This window comes from Fusarium venenatum (genome assembly GCF_020744135.1).
Source record: "Fusarium venenatum strain MPI-CAGE-CH-0201 chromosome Unknown EDB82scaffold_3, whole genome shotgun sequence".
Taxonomy (NCBI): domain Eukaryota; kingdom Fungi; phylum Ascomycota; class Sordariomycetes; order Hypocreales; family Nectriaceae; genus Fusarium; species Fusarium venenatum.
In genome coordinates, this window is record NW_027072131.1 from 608,714 (window position 1) to 624,417 (window position 15,704).

The 15,704-nt window shown below is 47.6% G+C and overlaps 5 protein-coding genes across 5 annotated transcripts; 4 read left to right on the forward strand and 1 right to left on the reverse strand.

Annotated features, from left to right (window-relative positions):
- Nucleotides 1-167: 167 nt before the first annotated feature.
- EDB82DRAFT_476712 (catalase-like domain-containing protein) lies at nt 168-2,733 on the reverse strand (the record flags this gene model as incomplete). The annotated part of the gene is made up of 3 exons (XM_025726374.1): nt 168-1,924; nt 2,178-2,418; nt 2,515-2,733. 3 exons carry the CDS (start codon nt 2,731-2,733, stop codon nt 168-170), a joined length of 2,217 nt encoding a protein of 738 aa, XP_025580947.1.
- Nucleotides 2,734-6,996: 4,263 nt separating this feature from the next.
- On the forward strand, nt 6,997-7,689 carry EDB82DRAFT_503006 (fido domain-containing protein). The gene has a single exon (XM_025726375.2). The coding sequence runs from the start codon at nt 7,043-7,045 to the stop codon at nt 7,604-7,606; it is 564 nt and encodes a 187-aa protein (XP_025580948.2). The 5' UTR covers nt 6,997-7,042; the 3' UTR covers nt 7,607-7,689.
- Nucleotides 7,690-7,821: 132 nt separating this feature from the next.
- Nucleotides 7,822-10,032, forward strand: EDB82DRAFT_204991 (uncharacterized protein). The gene is made up of 3 exons (XM_025726376.2): nt 7,822-8,327; nt 8,371-8,578; nt 8,623-10,032. The coding sequence occupies exons 1-3, from the start codon at nt 8,080-8,082 to the stop codon at nt 9,583-9,585; spliced, it is 1,419 nt and encodes a 472-aa protein (XP_025580949.1). The 5' UTR covers nt 7,822-8,079; the 3' UTR covers nt 9,586-10,032.
- A 495-nt stretch (nt 10,033-10,527) lies between these two features.
- Nucleotides 10,528-12,618, forward strand: EDB82DRAFT_526058 (thiamine pyrophosphate enzyme, N-terminal TPP binding domain-containing protein; the record flags this gene model as incomplete). Its single annotated transcript, XM_025726377.1, has 3 exons — nt 10,528-10,929; nt 10,977-12,309; nt 12,359-12,618. 3 exons carry the CDS (start codon nt 10,528-10,530, stop codon nt 12,616-12,618), a joined length of 1,995 nt encoding a protein of 664 aa, XP_025580950.1.
- A 1,341-nt stretch (nt 12,619-13,959) lies between these two features.
- On the forward strand, nt 13,960-15,277 carry EDB82DRAFT_205011 (cyclin-domain-containing protein). Its single transcript, XM_025726379.2, has one exon. The coding sequence runs from the start codon at nt 14,225-14,227 to the stop codon at nt 15,227-15,229; it is 1,005 nt and encodes a 334-aa protein (XP_025580951.1). The 5' UTR covers nt 13,960-14,224; the 3' UTR covers nt 15,230-15,277.
- The last annotated feature ends 427 nt before the right edge of the window (nt 15,278-15,704 follow it).

Genomic DNA, 15,704 nt, shown 5'->3' on the forward strand with positions numbered 1-15,704 from the left:
ATGTTTGTCGTCAAATCACCAGGGAATGTCTAACTAGGGTTGTGACAAGTCGAATGGTGCATACGGTTTGAGGTCACAGAAAACAAACAATTGTACAAAAAAGTTTTTATTAATATACTAATTCGTCAATTCAACAATTCATTAAAAGGTATCTTTTAGTAAGTTCATTAGTACGCAACCATGGTGCTGAGACCATCCAACTCTCGCTGCCAGTTGCGATGGCAACTAACGTTGTAAACAAACTTCTCCAGGAATCCCTTAGCATCGGAAGCAACTGTAACAATCTCCTTAAGGCTGTCGGGCGAAGCATTCTTGAGAGTAACCACACCGTAGCTGTCAACAACACCACTGCCGTCAGTGGAGGACAGAGCAACTTCAGAGAGCTGGATCGCCTTGTTGATGAAGTCGACAGCCTCTCCAGTACCACCAATGGTCTTCAGATGACCAAAAGCCTCTCGGACGTAGTGCAGAGCGCGGCCGTTCTTGGAAAGAGTCTCAATGGACTTTGCACCGCCAGGAACAAAGATGGCGTCGAACATGGTGGAACGTTGGCCTTCAAGGTGGTGCCCAGGCGTGAGACCCTTTGAAGAAGACGGATCCTCGTCGGCAGAGAAGATGGTTGATCGGCGAGGAGCGATGACGAAGGGAAGAGCGCTCTGAGCCTGGATAGCAGCGTACATCGCGTTGAAGGCGACAGGGTCGTAACCGTCAGCAATTAGGATGGCAATTCGTCGAGACTTGATGGTAGGAGTCTCAGGGACGAAGTCCAGCTGACTCAGGTTCTTGGCCTTCTTTCCGGGGTTGGGCCTGGGGTTAGAAGGCTTCTTGCCACCAACCATCTCGGCAATGGTGTTGGCAAGGTCGCCATCGATTTCACCGAGGCGCTCAGTCAAGCGCTCGTAGACGATAGCCTCGTCACAGTGGTCCAACTCAAAAGAGTAAGCGGCCTGAATGTGAGCCTTCTCAATCTCGGAAAGAGAGTTGTAGAAAAGTTGGGCTTGGGAGAAGTGGTCCTTGAACTTCTTGCTTAGAGTTCGCTGCTTCATACCAGCAATCTTTGCCGCGTAATCGACGTAGGCGCCCTCGCTAGCTGTGGCAGGAGGTTGATGGCTGAAACGGTTGGGCCAGTAGTTGACCTTGCCCTTGGATATGGTGTGTCGCATAGCACCATCGCGGTTGAAGTTCATGACAGGGCACACTGGCTTGTTGATGGGAAGCTCTTCCCAGTTGGTTCCCAGTCGGCTGAGTTGAGTATCTTGGTACGAAAAGTTTCGGCCCTGGAGAAGAGGGTCGTCAGAGGCTCCAATGCCAGGAACAAGGTGGCTAGTGCAGAAAGCAACCTGCTCCACCTCGGTGAAGTACTCATCGACAGTGCGGTTGAGCTCGAGCTCGCCAATGTATCGGACAGGGATGAGGTCCTCGGGCCAAACCTTGGTGGCGTCGAGGATATCAAAGTCAAAGTCATGCTCCTGAGATTCCTCCAAAACCTGGATACCGAACTTCCACTTGGGGAAAGCGCCGTTCTCGATAGCCTCTTGAAGATCCTTACGGTGGAAGTCAGGGTCTTGACCAGCAAGTTTGAGAGCCTCATCCCAGACAAGTGAGTGGACTCCAAGCTCGGGTGTCCAGTGGAACTTGACGAATCGTCGCTCGCCCTTTTCATTGACCAGAGTAAAGGTGTTGACGCCGAAACCTTGCATCATGCGGTAAGATCGGGGAATTGTTCGATCGGACATGGCCCACGTGTGCATATGAGTCGCCTCGGAGTGCTCAAACATAAAATCCCAGAAGTTGTTGTGCGCGGACTGCGCCTGAGGAACCTCATTATGTGGTTCGGGCTTTCCGGCGTGAATAACGTCAGGGAATTTCATCGCGTCTTGGATAAAGAAAACAGGGATATTGTTCCCGACAATGTCGAAGTTTCCTTTTAGCAATTTGTTAGCTTTCATGGCCATTTATAGGTGTATCGATGGTGTTGTGGTGATGTGTGGGGTGGTGTTTTGGACCAGTTGAGGTCGGGACAGAATGCTCCCAGAGGGCCTGCTGACACTTGCGCGCAAGGAAAGAATGAGAAGAAGGCAAAGGAATGCCGTAAAGGGGAGCGCAAATCTCTCAAAAGAGAGGACAGCTCATGGTACAATGGGATGGCAGAGCAGGGACTTTGGAGTTCGACGAACCTTCCTGAGTGTAGAACTTGATGGCGAAACCGCGAACATCGCGAACGGTATCGGCAGAGCCGCGGCTTCCTAGAACAGTCGAGAAACGAACAAAAACGGGTGTCTCTCGCGAGGTGTCGGTAAAGATGCCAGCCTTGGTCACGTCGGCAGCTGACTCGAAAAGTCTGAAGGTACCGTGGGCGCCAGCACCGCGGGCATGGACAACACGCTCGGGGATACGCTCGTGGTCGAATCGGTGAATCTAGAATACAAATATTAGAACATGGTCTATGTGCCGAATGCTGAGCTTCATGATCTGGCAAATGCGATTACCAGACCTGACTGCCAAAGTTCATACCTTCTCGCGACCGAAGGCGTCTTCCAAAAGTGAGGGACCCGTTTGGTCCTCAGTTGCAACGCGCAGCCAGTTGTCAGTGTTGTTCTGCTTGACACCATAATCGGAGGTGATTCGGGTGTTTTCGCTGGGCTCGACCATGTTGGCCTTGAGCTGGTCGATCTTGTCGTTCTTGTGACCCATAACTGCGTGCTTGATAGCTCCTGTAACTTGCTCGGTCATGTCGATTTGTTGGTGTTTGTTAACAGAGTTGACAGAGTGTGCGCGCCATTCAGAGAACACAAAGATTTGGATGCTTTATATAATTCTGAACATCTTCATAACCACGTTGAATTTACGTCACTCGTTCGATACCCCCCCGCTCCGCGGGGAAAGCACAATTGGAAATGTTGAGGAAACGTCGTCATGTTTCGTCAAGCACAATCAGCATTGACCTATGAGAAGGCTCAAATTTCCAAGAAAGAAGTTAGAGATGCGTTTTGGCAGGCGCGATCGCGATCCTTGTTTGGAAGCCGTTACACCAGGGAGGAAACAGTCCGCGACCCCACTATTTCCGGGTTTATTCCTAGCTTGACATGAGGCTCAACATGGATAAATGGGCTAGAGCAATTGCCATGTCAAATGGGTCAAGTTTGGTTTGTAATGATTGATGTGGAATCGCGAATTCGATGACGGCTACATTTGAAACTGACAGGGGATATATCTCAAAAAGCTGGGGTAGTTGATCGTCAACAATCGACAACATTCCCATCTTGCCGGGTCGATTTTTAACAAATCCGTGCCTGCAATCTTCATGGTGTTTTTCAGTAGATTAAAGTTCAATATAACTTCTCCGTTATTCTCGTACAATATCCGATAGCGCGTCTTAATGTTCATGAATTGTTGCGTGGGGCAATCGTCAAAGCAGCGTCATTACGTCATTGGTATAGCCATCCCCTGGTTCATTCCACTGTCAAAGCATCAATAGACAAATTGCCGATTCTAAATCCGGTTCTCATGAGATATAACCACTACCGATGTAACTCAAACCCACAGAGTAGATAGAACGGGAACTTGGAGTTATGTGGTATGGCGAGTCATGCTCAGAGCCGCAGAGCCTTAGCTCGACCAGACAATGATTACATCTAACCACTCTGTGTGTATCAGACATATATATATATTTATTCGGACGCCTTGATGGCGTGTTTCTGTCTCGGCGCATTTCTACACGCTCTTGTCTAGATTTTGCGCCAGAGTTGTTATCAATCTAATCAAGATCGTTTAGTACGGGCTACCCAAGTTTAGGGTAATCTGGTAACCAACAGTACTAGGTGCAAGAAATAGAGACACTAACATCTTCATTCAAACTGCGATACATCATGAATATTTCGTTTTTATATGCTAACAGAGACCAAATTCTCAGAGGGGTTTATATACTCCACAGTCTCTTAACCTCCTTAACCCAAACATTTACACTGTGATTAATCGGGGCGTCTCTAAATAAGGTATCAAAGCACACCTAGTCTGTCTCAATACCCGAGGGACCACTACCAATACAAGTTTTGTTCACCCACCTAGCGGACGGGGATTACTGTGAAAAAGAAGTGATAAATTCTTGTCTTTAAAAATGAACGACCTAAATTTACAGTCTAACTAGCACGAACTGACTTGGTGGTGATGAACTACTGGAGTGCTAAACATCATTTGTATTCATAAAGGAGAAGACAGCCATGGTCAAATGTACGAGCGAAGGTACAGACTAAATACACCCGTTCATTCGTCTTTAGTCTTGACGACACGGTCATGTGTCATGCCATAGGTTCAATCCATCCGAATGAGAGGTGAGGTACGCCACGTGATGTAGAAAGAGACCATCTCAATTAAAGAGAGGCACTCTATTTCCCTTCGAACGGGCCTCCTCCTAGAATTCATTGTACAGTTGTTCCAGACTTGTACCGCTGGCCCTGGTTGTATTACTGTCAGCAACAATAACTTACTAAGGTTCTATGACTTACTCCAATCTCCGTTTGACTCGATCCCCACGCACGTTCAGAATGTAGAATACATCCATAATAACCAACTATAGCTCCTCCTTCTCAGCATCCGTCATTCTTTCTTGGTTCGAATTGCTTGTCCAGAGATGAAAGGCTGTTTGAACGAGTTCTATGGTGGTGTCAGGTTTCGTGATGAGAATTAGGTTGAGTGCATATCGACGAAACCATCCGAGATGAGGTTCGAGAAGAAGCTCATTGGCCGCTACCTAGGCCTCCTCCAGCTTTTCTTCACGGTAAAGCTTCCAAGCTCCTTGGAAACGTTGGCCGATAGTGACTACAGAGTGTTAGCATATGTATCTTGTGGAGTGACTGACTGTCAACGGTCGGTCGTAGTGTTTCAGTCTCTAGTGGTTCTTTGGATCGGATGGTATGATAGCTCACCAGTCTGAGGGTTGCTTATGATTGCGTTGACTGGGTTGTTTGTATGTGGTAGTATGTTGTAGATGATTGAGTTGTTGGGAAGAAAGTGAAGAAGAAAAGGTGAGGGGGGGGGGGGGAGAAGGGTGAATCACAGGCGACCAAAGAATATATCAAGGCCATAAACAAACGACTTGAAACCTATAGCCTAAGATTTTAGGCAGAGGTTGAGGGGAATTGATTGTTAAATGGAGAGGTGCATACGGAAGACTCATAAAATGTGAAGTGTCTCTCTGCTGCGGATAAGTGCTTCGTCAAGCACGGGCAAACAAAAGATTGTTGGACCGTGGGAGCTGCCCTTGTCGAAGCAATTTTATAACATTTACCACAATGAATTGCGTTAATTCTTGTTCAGAGATCTAGAACATCAGCATTAAGGGATATTTTCTCTACAGTACATTTTAATTAAGCCATGAAGTATCCGTCAACAGATCTCAATTTGGCATCAATGATAGGATGCCGCCCCATGCTTGCCTCTTTAATTTGGTAACGTAATTTATTCAGCTCTGTGTATGCCAGTTTCACCTCTGATTCTGTCTTTTACCCGTAGTCAGTTTCCATTGACCAGCATACCGATTGATAGCTCACTTGTTTTTGCATATTACAATATGAGTCGGCAAGTCACGGAGGTGAAAGACGGAAAGCAGAAGAAGACGGATGGCTACCGGTGACAAACAGTGCATGGTTGGTGGAAGATACCTACCTAGTAGATAGCGGCTAACAGCAGTGTTAGTAAACGCCCGTGGCCGACAACAATGCAAACGTGCACCTGCCTGTTCCCGCCGGACAAAGACAATATTCCTGCCCCTCGTCATACGAGGAATTGCTGAACATACCAAAAGCGATATCTGCCTTCGTAAGAGTTTTTGGGTTGACCGGGCCACTTCGGTGGAGAGCTGGAGGAACGATGGATTGAAACAATGCCTATCCCGGACCAGACTGGCCGCCGCCAAGTGAGATCAAGTAGAAGTTTACAATCAACATAGGGTACCCGTCCAGACCAAGTCACAAGAGAAAACCGATTGGAAATCTAATTGGCTCTACCCGATTCTTCTAACCCCCCCGAGCCTCGTCAAGCGTACCAAGCCTTCCAAAAGTCTATCCGATAAATTGGCCAGCCATGCAGGCATAGAAAGCTTATCTCGTGGGTAATAGGCCATCACTCATCGAGATGGAGGAGGTGGACGAGCTGCGGTTGCCCATTTACGTACCAGAACCCCCAGACCTGACTATTCCTGTCCTCCCAGCATCTAGGAACAGCCATGAAGTGGCCTGACGGAGTGAAAGCCGGAGAATGTCCATCCAAAGAACTCTTATCCCTCTGACTGGTGGATGATGTTCGTACTCTTCTTATAAGCCAGGTACGACTTCAGCAAGACCACAAGTTCGGAGAGGTCGGCCTTCTTGGGTGGCATCTTGGGTTACACCACAGTTTTGGACAAGAGTCGCAGTGCTGTGATCTTTCTCATATCATTTGCAACATGGTGATTTGTTGTTTAGGGACATGTAGACAAAACTTAGTCCAGATTTACTGAGTTTTGTCCACCTTTTGCAAAACTTAATCCATATTTACTTTAATATAAACACTAAATTTGACTCATTGTTTCCCTTCATGGTATAAATAAAGCACATCATCTCCCATCCACTGTTCTCTTGTCTAAACACCACGCATCACTGACACCTTACTCAACATCTTGTCAAACCACACAATCAAAATGGATTCAGACTGCGACACGAGAAGCTGGCCTCCAGTAGGAGTAGATATCTCCTCGGATAATAGCTACCGTACCTACAAAGACGACCAGAACCCAGAACTCCTATTCGACAAGGCCATGGGATACCTCGACCACATAACAGCGAACCACAGGGCGTACTACAGGACTCCGAACTACAAAGAGAACATTGTCAAACGGGTCAATGATTCACTGATTAACGCCATATACGGGAGTAATATGATAGAGCGGGCCGGACTATGCTGGCCAGACACATTTAATCACTGCAACGAAGTTCTTCGAGGGGTGGACCCCGAGGTAGACAGTGATTCAGACAATATCCAAGGCCTGCGCGAAGTCGTGAATCATATGCGAGCCTATCAGCATATCCTTCGCCGATTTGTTTTTGAAGGAGAAGACATGTCGGAAGCTCTTATCAAGGACACGCATTCGATCCTCTGTAAAGGGATTCCTATCAACGACCCCGAATATCCAGAGGTGCCCTACGAGGGGTATGCTGGCAAATATCGCACAGTTCATGTGGGGGCGGGCGGCACCATGTTTGTCACACCCAAGTTCGTTCCAGCCAAAATGACCGAAATGTGCGCCGAGCTCAAGAAGGAACTCGATGAAGGGAGTCAAGGCTTGGACCCATTTTCAGTTGCTTCAAAATACTCGCTGAGATTCGTCGAGATACATCCGTTTCTGGACGGCAATGGGCGTATGTGCCGGATGATTCTCAACGCTATTTTATTCCGATATCTTGGCGTCGTTGTGTCGATTGGGGGGTCTGCTAAAGATCGGGTTGAGTACTTGAACATCAAGAAGCGCTCTTCGAGGGATATGGAAGGGCACGGGGAATATGCCACTTTTGTACTGGATAAGGGAGTGATAGCTCTCAAAGACTTGCAGCAGGGATTTCAGTGGTATTAGTGCAAATAGATACACGAAAGGTTATTTCATATCCACCAAGAAGAAAATTCGTCGAACTGTTCAGTGTTTTTGTGTATAGCTCGAGCCGTTGCTTTATGATCGAACTCCTAAAGCACTAGACTATTGGTAATAAATTATGGTATTTATGCAAGGCAGCATGACTAAATTACCTAAGAGAAAATAAAAAGCATAAGGCTGATCTAAAGTGTCATAAAGTGAGCTAAACAAGAGCTCAGCTGGCACCTTCCTTTGGCCAGCCGCGTGCCGGCTGGCGACCTTCAGGTCACACAGGTATTCACTCATTGTTTGCTTTCCAACAAAGGAGCAGTAGTTTTGTCTGCGATATCGATAGAACCGTCGTCTCCTCAGCATCTACAGAATTACCTACTTTTGGTAATAGAGCCGGCTTTCTTCCCCTATCATAATCATCATCATCATCACCAAGCATCTTATTATATGCTTCACCTCTCAGTATGGGTAACGGAAACAGCACCCCCTTCCAAGACTGTCTCAACAGCATCTGCACCAACGGTAGCGCTTGTGTCAGGTACCCAAGCGATCCACTCTTTGTTTGGTGGTCGAAGCCGTTCAATGTCGAATTTCCAGTTGTCCCAGCCGCTATCATACGACCTGAAACTACGATCCAAGTCGCAGAAACTGTCAAGTGCGCCAAGAAGTATGGATACGAAGTACAGGCAAAGTCTGGAGGTCACTCCTATGGGTATGAACTCTGAGCGGAGAGAAAAGCAAAGCTAATCGTGTAGAAACTACGGCTTGGGAGGTGTAGATGGAGCTATTTCTATCGACATGGTCAAGTTTAAAGATTTCAGCATGAATAACAAGACATGGTATGCTACATTCGGCTCAGGCATGACTTTGGGCGAGTTAGACAAGCATCTGCACGAGAATGGGAGACGAGCCATCGCCCACGGGACATGCCCAGGAGTAGGCACTGGAGGGCATTTGACTGTGGTATGTCTATTAGATCCAAATCTGCGTTTCTAACAAATCGACAGGGCGGTCTTGGACCAATATCTCGCCAGTGGGGAAGCGCGCTCGATCATCTCCTCGAAATCGAAGTAGTAACCGCAGACGGTTATATCCAGAGAGCTAGCTACACCAAGAACTCGGGTCTGTTCTGGGCTCTGCGCGGCGCGGGCGCAAGCTTTGGTGTTGTAACCAAATTCATGGTCAGAACCCACCCAGAACCTGGAAGAGTCGTCCAATACAGCTACAACATTGCACTCGCTTCGTATGCGGAAACGGCCGAATTGTACAGAGAGTGGCAGGCATTGGTGGGAGATCCAAACCTGGATCGTCGATTTGCGAGCCTCTTTCTTTTTCAACCTCTAGGAACACTTATAACTGGGACATTCTTTGGCACAAAAACTCAATACCTGGCTACCGGTATTCCTGCTCGACTTCCTGGAGCCGGCAAAGGCGCTGTATGGCTCACGGACTGGGCAGGCCTTTTACTTCACGATGCAGAGACAACTGGATGTGCTTTGGCCAGTATCCCGACAGCCTTTTACGCCAAATCGCTATCCCTCAGCGAGCAGGATTTACTTAATGACACGGCAATCACTGACCTCTTCAAATACCTGGAAGAAAATCGCAGCGGATTGTCACCTGTCACAATAATCTTCAACACTGAAGGCGGCGCAATGATGGAAACACCTGCCAATGCGACGGCATACCCGCACCGAAACAGTATCATTATGTATCAATCTTACGGCATCGGAGTGGGGAAAGTGTCGGCAGCGACACGGAATCTCTTGGACGGAGTTCATGAGCGGATCCAGCGGTCGGCTCCGGGCGCCCTCTCCACTTACGCCGGTTACATCGATGCTTGGGCGGACCGAAAGGCGGCTCAAAAGCTCTACTGGGCGGACAACCTACCACGACTACGGGAGTTGAAAAGGGTGTGGGATCCAACGGAAGTGTTCAGCAATCCACAGAGCGTTGAGCCGGCCGATTGAAGCGGAATTGGTGTAATTAAAGAACTGTCACGAGATGACATGGTGGACGAATGAGGAACGAGATTGTCAAACCACGGCTCCGATGGATGCCGATAGAGGCCGATTGAACAGATTGAAGTATACATTGTTGATTGTTTGCTATTTTCCTCACCGATATCTTGTATTGTCACGAGTTGTCTGTTATCACGTAGCAACATGAACTGTGACCCGCTTCAGCTTTCTAGTGCCATGATTTCCCCGCGTAAAGCTTCTGGCGTCAACTAAGTTAGTGGAGATTATTCAAAATCCGGGGTAACAACACGAACAGATAGATTAACAATGAACAACTAGTTGACAACTCTCTAGCAAAGATGAGAGTGGTCAAACATCCAAGTAAAATACATAGTCACCTCTTTTCCTCAGCCTCAGAACCCAAAACCCTGTAAATTTGTCTCCAATGTCTTACATCTCATCAATAACAAAAACCTTGTCAAAAACGCCCTATGTCCACACTTTGACCTTAGTCTCCCCCTCCCAACCCCGCACTATCTTGTCACCGTAACTCAGACCAAGTGCTTGTAACACTCGCCGCGTGATAAAAACGGCCAGACACGGCTTGTTAAGACAGAAAAAAGGACCCGCTTGACACAACAAAGGGCGTTTTGATGGGGTTCGTGAACGAAGTCAACGATGGTTCATTGGGAAAAGGGGCACTTTTTGCGGGGGAGGGGCGGGCAACAAAACCCGGGCTTGGAAGCTTGTTCTTGTTTCGGTTTCTTCATATTCATCTACATTGATCAATCTATACACCATCTGTAAAAATATTAAGAGTTGATTGGTTTGAAGTTTATACGTTTGTGCAAGGTAAGACGGTTGGTGATATCACTTATACCTTGACTTCTGTGGCTGTTTGTTACGACCCCTTACAAACTCATACTAACATGAATTAGACATAACATCAACATGACATTGCTACAGCGCTCAAGACTGGCCGCTTCAGGCCTCACAAGATATCGCCCGGGACAACTTCAGTCCTCAGTGCGAAGATACCAAAGTGTAGCTGCCGCCTCTGTCGTCTCGCAAAGAGACGGGCGCAACACATCATTATCACTATCAGCAACACCCAAAGCCTCAACGGCAATTCACAATGTCTCACCTACAGCAGTCATGGCTCGTCCATACTCTACCGCAAGTGAAGACATGTACACAGCATCTTTTGCCTTTTTCGAGGCTATCTGGGATGCAGGTATAACGCATTGCTTCGTCAACCTAGGAACAGATCACCCTAGTATCATCGAGGCTATGGTAAAGGGACAGCGAGAAAAGAAGGGAAAGTTTCCCAAGATTATCACATGTCCTAATGAAGTATGTACGAAACTCGGTTTTTTGAGAATAAAACTGACGGATTGTAGATGGTGGCCATGTCTATGGCTGATGGATATGCCAGATTAACAGGCAAACCTCAGTGTGTCATCGTACACGTTGATGTCGGTACCCAAGGTCTCGGAGCAGCCGTTCACAACGCTTCTACAGGTCGAGCCCCAGTGTTGGTATTCGCTGGTCTATCACCATTCACACAAGAAGGCGAACACCGCGGAAGTCGTACAGAGTACATCCACTGGATTCAGGATGTACCAGACCAAAAACAAATCGTCTCTCAATATTGCCGATACACCGGAGAGATCAAGACAGGAGCCAACGTCAAGCAAATGGTCAACCGAGCACTCCAATTCGCCACATCAGATCCCCAAGGTCCTGTTTATCTATGCAGTGCACGAGAAATTCTTGAGGCTGATCTTAAGCCTTATTCACTTAAGCAAGAACACTGGGAACCAGTTGAGCTGGGTGGACTTCCATCAAGTGCCGTGGATAAGATCGCAGATGCGCTGGCCGGTGCTAAAGCTCCTCTATTGGTGACAGGATACAGTGGACGAAACCACAAGATTCCTGCTGCGCTTGTGGAGTTGGCGGACAAGGTCAAGGGATTGAGGGTTTTGGATACAGGTGGTTGCGATATGTGCTTCCCTGCAGACCATCCTGCCTGGATAGGTCTCAAGTTTGGTGTTGACGACGCTGTCACCACTGCGGACACCATCATCGTCTTGGATTGCGATGTTCCCTGGGTTCAAACCCGCTGCAAGCCCAGAGAGGATGCAAAGATCTTCCACATCGACGTCGATCCTTTGAAGCAGCAGATGCCCACTCACTACATCCAAGCTGACGCGCGCTACAAGGCTGATGCGTTGACATCAGTAGAGCAAATCACGCGAGCTCTGGATAAGAAGGAATTCGCCAGCAAGCTCCAGACCAACGCCGCCGAGGTAGAGAAAGAACGTGCGGATATCCACAAGAATAAGTTGGCTACTATCGCCAAGGGAGCCGAGCCTCTTGCAGACGGCAGCTTTGGAACGGGACATCTCACCAAGAAGCTCAAGGATCTGTGTCCTGAAGATACAATCTGGGCTATCGAAGCTGTCACCAACACTGGATTCGTGCACGATAATGTACAGCCCACGCTTCCTGGATCATGGATCAACTGCGGTGGTGGCGGTCTCGGTTGGTCTGGTGGTGGTGCGCTTGGTATCAAGTTGGCGACAGATGCTGAGAACGGCGGTACAAACAAGGGTAAATTCGTGGTGCAGATTGTAGGAGATGGAACATATCTCTTTACCGTACCTGGAAGCGTGTACTGGATTTCAAGACGCTACAAGATTCCCGTACTGACTATTGTGCTCAACAACAAGGGTAAGTTACCTACCTCACAGATCAGAGATTCATGGCTAACACGTGACAGGTTGGAACGCTCCTCGCAGGTCTCTATTGCTGGTTCACCCTGATGGTCTTGGATCCAAGGCCACAAATGAAGAGATTAACATCTCTTTTGACCCCGTACCTGATTATGCGGGCATTGCCAAGGCTGCTGCAGGTGGAGACATTCACGCTGCAAGGGTTGACAAGGCGTCGGAGTTGGAGAGCGTGTTGAAGGAAGCCATCGCCAAGGTTCAGGCTGGACAAACGGCAGTTGTAGACTGCAAGGTTGCGCCGGACTGCTAAAGGAAGATGTAATGTGGAGGTTCTAGACCTTGAGGCTGAGTGCCATTGTTGTTAGCATTTATGGCTGCATTGGGAGGAGCATAGTTTAACTAATCCATTCACGTATTTGTCAATGTCAATTGCCTGGTATCTACCCGTCTGGGCATTGAATGTTTCATGCAGAGCCTAATGTCTCGTGCTGGTCCCTGTAAAATTGATCAGGCGACACATTAATCCAAGACTATTGCAGATCATCAATGCTAAGAATTAAATACTCGGGCCTAAATTCCGATACTATCCAGGGTCTGAAACCAGTGACAGGCAGAGTTGATAAGGCTAACCCAGCCGACAGTATTCCGCATCCGCATTAGTTGGTCGGTCATTTACTTTTTATTGCCACTCAATGGCTAATGAATTAGTCTCAATTTCAATGAGAAAAGAGAAATCGTGGCAAAGAAAAGTGAGCGCGTAATTGCATGATAGTTAATGGTGTTTTGTTCCGTTCATGCGGCCCAAGGTCAGCAGAGACAGACGCGGAGTGCCCGCATTCAACGCCGCATTTTTGACGCCGGGAAAAAACATCAGACGACGCCTAAATGGAGGCTTGGCATGGAAGATCATCATCTCTTTGCGGCTCTTTCTTTTCTTTTTTATCATCTGTTCTAGATCTGACCCTCTGTCAAGATAACACGATACTTTGTCGGGAACTACCGTAGAATAACACCATCTTTTAATCAGCTTCTGAGTTTGGAAAACCTACTAAACTAGCTCCTGACCCTTAACATAAACAACCGAATTTGGTAAATAAAATATGGGAAATGCAACTCTGATCAGGATGATCAACACTAAACTAACATCTCATCTTATAATTTCCCCCGCACCACGTGCTCGTGACAAGTAAAAAAATCCAAGCTCGGGAGGGGGGAAGGCGCAAGTGCATTGTTAGTTTGAAAGGCGGCAGGTGCAGGTGCATGCAGATTCCAACTTGCATGTGCGGGCAAGTGCGTGCTGCCTCTTTTTGTGATATTAGGCAGTCGCTGATGGTCGCCTCTACAGTCAATAATACAAAAGCAAAGAAATGACTTTCTCGCAACATTCCATTTCACCATGATTTCTTAGTTCGCCTATTCCCGTCCTTTGATGCCGAACAATAACTACCAACTCATCTCGGACACTCATCTCATTTCTCTTGTTTTGCCCCTCGGCACGCTAACGTAGTCGGTCCGGCTTATACTGTCCTCTTCTCCTCTCGACCGTTACGATACGATTTCCATATCTGACATCGATATACACGGACCCTGTTCTGGTTCTGGCTTCGGCTTCTTACTCGCATTTTACGGATACCGGTAGACCTTCAAGGGTCCCAGGTCCAGATCAAAAAGGCCCACTTCCGCATTCTCGTCCCACTTGAACGTCGCAAGTTTGCGCTCGACTTAACGCCCAAACGAACAACAAAAACTAGGCCCAGCCCGTGATCAAAAAATTAAAAAATCTCTTGCTACATCTTTTTTCTGAAAGATCATGAAAGGTGTAGACACGAATATTGCCCAGCGCCTTCGACGATTGAGACGCGACAATACTTCTGTATCTTGATCAACAATAACAACAAACAACAACATACCAAGCCATGTCTTACCAGACTCTAACGACCGAGGCGCAAGCCGGTACGATTCCTCTGCGACATCCTGATTCCATCATCGATCGACCTCCTCCTCCTCCTCCGGTGCCCTCAACAGACCCCCAATTGATCGCCGACGATAGCCCCTCCGCGCCGAAACCTGCCGATCATGACCTTTTCCAGATGGCGCCATTAGAAGCACTCGCTTTGTTGATTGCAGGTGTTGAACTTCTTGTTAGAATAACTGGCGATGTTCCTCCGACACCACCTCCAAAGTCTCCTACCGTACCTCACATGAGTGGTATGCAGGCAGAGAAGGAAAATATCGTGCGGTCATACTCGGACAGAAGTTTGACAAGATTAAGGAAACAGGCTGAACTTGAGGCCAAGAGATTGGCTGCGAAAGAGTCCAAGCCTGAATTCAAAGAGCCTGAGGATATTGATGGTGTACAACTGAAGCCTCATCCAGGTCTGATGTCGCCTCCTCCTCAATCAGAGCCATACGTTGTTGTTGGAGCCGATTCTCAACCGGTAAACCTACAACACAGCGCCATCACGCGCAAGTTTTACAGCAAGAACGAGCCTCCCATTACTATCAACCAATACCTTCAACGTCTACACCAATTCTGCCCAATGAGCACCGCCGTATACCTCGCAACGTCTCTGTACATACACCGATTAGCCGTTGAGGAGCGAGCCATTCCCGTTACCCGACGCAACGCCCATCGGTTGGTACTGGCTGGTCTCCGAGTAGCGATGAAGGCTCTTGAAGACTTGTCTTATCCTCATGCCAAGATGTCAAAGGTTGGTGGCGTCAGTGAAGCAGAATTGGCTAGACTGGAGATAAGCTTCTGTTTCCTCGTTGGTTTCGAGCTAGTTGTTGGTGAAAGCCGACTACAGAAACATTACGAGCTACTCAAAGACAAGACATCCCGTTATCGTTTCGATAACGTAGATGTTCCCATATTAACTCTCAAACCGCGACCGCGCGGTGCAGTTCAACCAGCCGCATAATTCTGGTATTATACATTTTACATCTTGGTTGGGGGCATATTACATAGGAGGTGCATGTCATTTCTCTTCTTCTTTTCTGGGACATGCATATAGTTTCACGGCATTTGACTAGCACTGTACTTGTCATATATTTTAGGTCTAGGCGTGGGATGAATGGGCATATACGTCGGAGTTATGAATTTATACCCGAATTTGACGAGACATCTTTTGAATGCAATGAGATACCCGAGTTTGGACGAATAATGGGCTGTCGATCCGCCAAGACAGCTTGACTCGTAAAAAAAAATAAGGGTCCTCGTATCTTTACGAAGTTGCAGTGAGACCCGCTTGGATCCATCAATACTTCTGGAATAAGGCGAGTCTGTTTGTTTCCGTGGACACATATGAATCGTGAGTGAGCTATCTTGAGTCGCGTCTCGACTTGTTTTTGGAATGCTAGTGTCTTAGCAATACGAATAACTACCTAGTCATTGGA

Excerpts from the sequence above, each read along its gene's own strand:
- EDB82DRAFT_503006 (XM_025726375.2), top strand. The coding sequence starts at position 7,043 with ATGCGAGCCTATCAGCATATCCTTCGCCGATTTGTTTTTGAAGGAGAA.
- EDB82DRAFT_204991 (XM_025726376.2), top strand. The coding sequence starts at position 8,080 with ATGGGTAACGGAAACAGCACCCCCTTCCAAGACTGTCTCAACAGCATC. Across the intron at positions 8,328-8,370 it reads TCTGGAGGTCACTCCTATGG|AAACTACGGCTTGGGAGGTG; the intron begins GTATGAACTCTG and ends CTAATCGTGTAG. Across the intron at positions 8,579-8,622 it reads CTGGAGGGCATTTGACTGTG|GGCGGTCTTGGACCAATATC; the intron begins GTATGTCTATTA and ends ACAAATCGACAG.
- EDB82DRAFT_205011 (XM_025726379.2), top strand. The coding sequence starts at position 14,225 with ATGTCTTACCAGACTCTAACGACCGAGGCGCAAGCCGGTACGATTCCT.